The sequence below is a fragment of the Polyergus mexicanus genome, unplaced genomic scaffold (genome assembly GCF_030449975.1).
Source record: "Polyergus mexicanus isolate NDT 795.1 unplaced genomic scaffold, iyPolMexi1.0 SCAF_20, whole genome shotgun sequence".
NCBI lineage: Eukaryota > Metazoa > Arthropoda > Insecta > Hymenoptera > Formicidae > Polyergus > Polyergus mexicanus.
The window spans coordinates 2,306,363-2,309,508 of NW_027223340.1; the positions used below are offsets into that span (position 1 = coordinate 2,306,363).

At 41.7% G+C, this 3,146-nt stretch overlaps 1 protein-coding gene and 1 pseudogene across 1 annotated transcript; both read right to left on the minus strand.

Moving 5' to 3' along the window:
* LOC138941762 (uncharacterized protein F54H12.2-like) lies at window positions 1–1,380 on the minus strand. The gene has a single exon (XM_070311650.1). It carries the CDS (start codon window positions 1,378–1,380, stop codon window positions 1–3), a length of 1,380 nt encoding a protein of 459 aa, XP_070167751.1.
* A 781-nt stretch (window positions 1,381–2,161) lies between these two features.
* LOC138941763 (uncharacterized) lies at window positions 2,162–3,146 on the minus strand (annotated as a pseudogene).

Here is a 3,146-nt window from a genome sequence, read left to right on the forward strand (position 1 = left end):
TTACGTTGCAACAGTCAAATACTTGAGCGTGATAAATATCAATCCGGCAAAATCGACGATGACTTGACGAGACGAGTCGATTTCTATTACATTATCGAATTCGGCGCAAATAATACAATTAACGGTCTCAGTGAGAGCTTTCTCGAATCGCACTTCTAATCGCAAACTACCATGTCTTACGAGATTCCAATGCCCTGCGTAATTAGCAGACAGATCGGGCGTGAGATCAAAAGCGAATAACGTATATCCCTTGGAATAATCGTCTCTACTTATAGAATTTCCTTCGTTCAAAAAATGGATGCCCGTTCCCGTGAAGAGAGTTTGATAAGCTTCGACATAAAGCGGTTCCTCCGGTGAGAAAACCGGTTGTAACGGTCTACTAGGAATTTGCATACCGTCGACGTATAGCGAGAAGAAATTTATTCCGTAATTTTTTAAATTAAACGGATTTAATTTTCTATCCCCATTAAACGCTTTATTATTAACAAAGCCGACTATTATCCTTTTCGGAAGTTGACCCAGTATTACATTATCTAATGATTCACCCACAACACCACTGTGAATCGTAAACGTTTTAACTTCGACTCTCGTGAGCGGATATTTGGCCGTAACTTTACTCAACATTCTAGCATGCGCGAGTAATAATCCTGCGCTTATTTTCGCCCTTCTCACGAATAAGCTCGCATCCAGTATATGAACTTTCGCCGATGAACCGTTACTGTCCATAAGACAGAACGAATCTTTCGAACGAACGAGCCTCAAGCGCACTTCTACACCGTTAATTAAAAATTTGTCTTGATTGAAAACGTCGCAATGGAGATGTCCTACAAGATCTAGCGCGCGCCCGCCGCGAATGTAACGCGCGCGTCTCACGAGAGCGGAATTTGGCGATTTTGATTCCATCGGTTCGTCCATTTGACCGGGTATATCCGCGTCCCATAGACAGGAGGTTAGATGGGAAGTTTTTGCGGGTGAAGAATAATTTAATAACGCCTCGATGTACGCGCGGTACGCGTAAGCGTTGTTTGGAGGCGACACGAGCTTTTGGTTGAAATACACGTCGATCTGATTGAACATGGAATGAAGTAAATGATTTACGGGGCCTATAGTGGCCGCGGCGGTTGCGCCCGCAGTATGTCCCGTGGAATCGCCCGGTGTTTTTACGCGTACGCGGAGACTTAACATGGTGTGCGTGAGATCTAAATATTCTTCTCCGTGACCCGGAATGACGAATTCTATCGGAGAATCGTCCGAGAGCGAAGTCACGGGTTTGTAATGAATCCATTGCGAACTCTCGATACTAGTTTGTGTGGGTGGTAAAGAAAAGAGATCGAGTTCGCTCTTTAAACACTCGCTCGAATGCGTGTGAAGAAAGGACATGCTTATTTACCGCAAATTTTTTGTCGTCGCTGTAATTCTCACTGTTAGATGTGTTTAGAATATACGCCGTTTAAGAAAATATGTCGGATACGGTGCGCTTTCTAGCAGTTTTACGCCGTTTCGTGGATGTTTTAAGTCTTTTCACTGTTGTGCGCTTTTTTCTTCTCTTATTTTTCGATGTTTTTGTATTTGCTCTTTTTTTCCCTCGCGTCTGGCGCTTTGACGAACTTTTCCTACGCGCCTGGTGTCGTCTACGTAATGTCGCGGATTTAGCGATGCGCGTGTTGAGCCCGCCGAAAGGAAACTGAGCTACATGCATTTTTGCATCCGACTTATAACCTGAGCCCTTCATCAGACTACTTATTTTTTCTTTAGCTTTTCTCTTAAGATTGTCGCGCGATTCTTCAAATCGGTGCTTAGCCGCTACTTTAAACGGCATATTGTTTTCAACATCTTCGATTATATTAACACCGGCCCGTAAAGCTTCTTTCCCCACAGCCCGTACCCCTCTGGTTAAATAAGGTAATACACGTCTGAACAGTCCTCCGAGAAAACTGCCAATACCGTGCCCTCGTTGATAGGGCGATCCGACGAAAACTCGCGGAATTCCACCGCCACGACTGCCGCCGTTTTGTAACTCGTCGTAATACGTCGAATAATAATCCATTAACGTTTAATTTTTTATCACGCTCTCTAATTATTATTATTATTATTATTATTATTATTATTATTATTATTATTATTATTATTATTATTATTATTATTATTATTATTATGTTATCTACTCGATACGTCTAAAGTGCAATGTCACTGTCAGCGTTCCAAATTCGAATGGTATACTCTGTCCTAGTTGATCTCTTATATCTATCTCGATTGTGCGAAAAGACGTTTGACGCAGAGCAATGTATTGAGTGTGTGAGAAATGCTTTATTTGAGTAGACGCGAACGCGTAATCATTTCCAACATCAAGTGCGACTATTCGCAAAAGAGGAGATTGCACATCGCCGGTAATATAGGGCTCGCAAATATCGCAATAGACAAAGAGCTTGTCGGGAATACCTCGCAACAACCTAGCTGGTTCAGCGGCTATTATTACTCGTTCACGCGGAAATACGTAAAATGGTGATGTATAAATTTCAACATCGTCATAAATCCAGGCAGATAAAACGCCCGATGTACCGGCATTATTTTCAATTTTATCATTTTTCTCATCGCCATTCTGTATATCGAAGGCGGTTTCGCTAAAAAGCCATAACGGTAAACGCTCCACAACACTAGCATTGAGCTTATTGTGCGTATCGAAGCCGAGTATTCGGCAAAGTTTTTCGGAAAAATTTACATAATGAATCATATCACATTTCATAATGTCGCAGGAAAGTTTCATAATAATTTTGCGCCCGATAATAGCTCCAAATTGCCAAAGGATATGCGAACCCACGGATTTTGCAGAGTAATTCACAGCTTCTATAATATCGTGCAAACTTGAGTAAATACCCGAAGGTATTTCAGATTTCTTAGCGATGATTTTCTTTTTTTGGGGGGCCTATCGTGAATTCTTGAATATTTATAAATCTTATGAATCCTTCTCCAGGGCGTATATGAAGAAAGCTAGTCGGAAATTGAATCTCCGTGAGCGCTACTTCCTAACGTCCTTGCAAGTCTATACGTTGAGGCAATTCAGTAGTGAAGCATGTGGTTTTATTCTCCGGAAAAAAACGCATACTGCTATTACTAGGGAGAATCAGATAAAATCCTTCCTCCCTCAT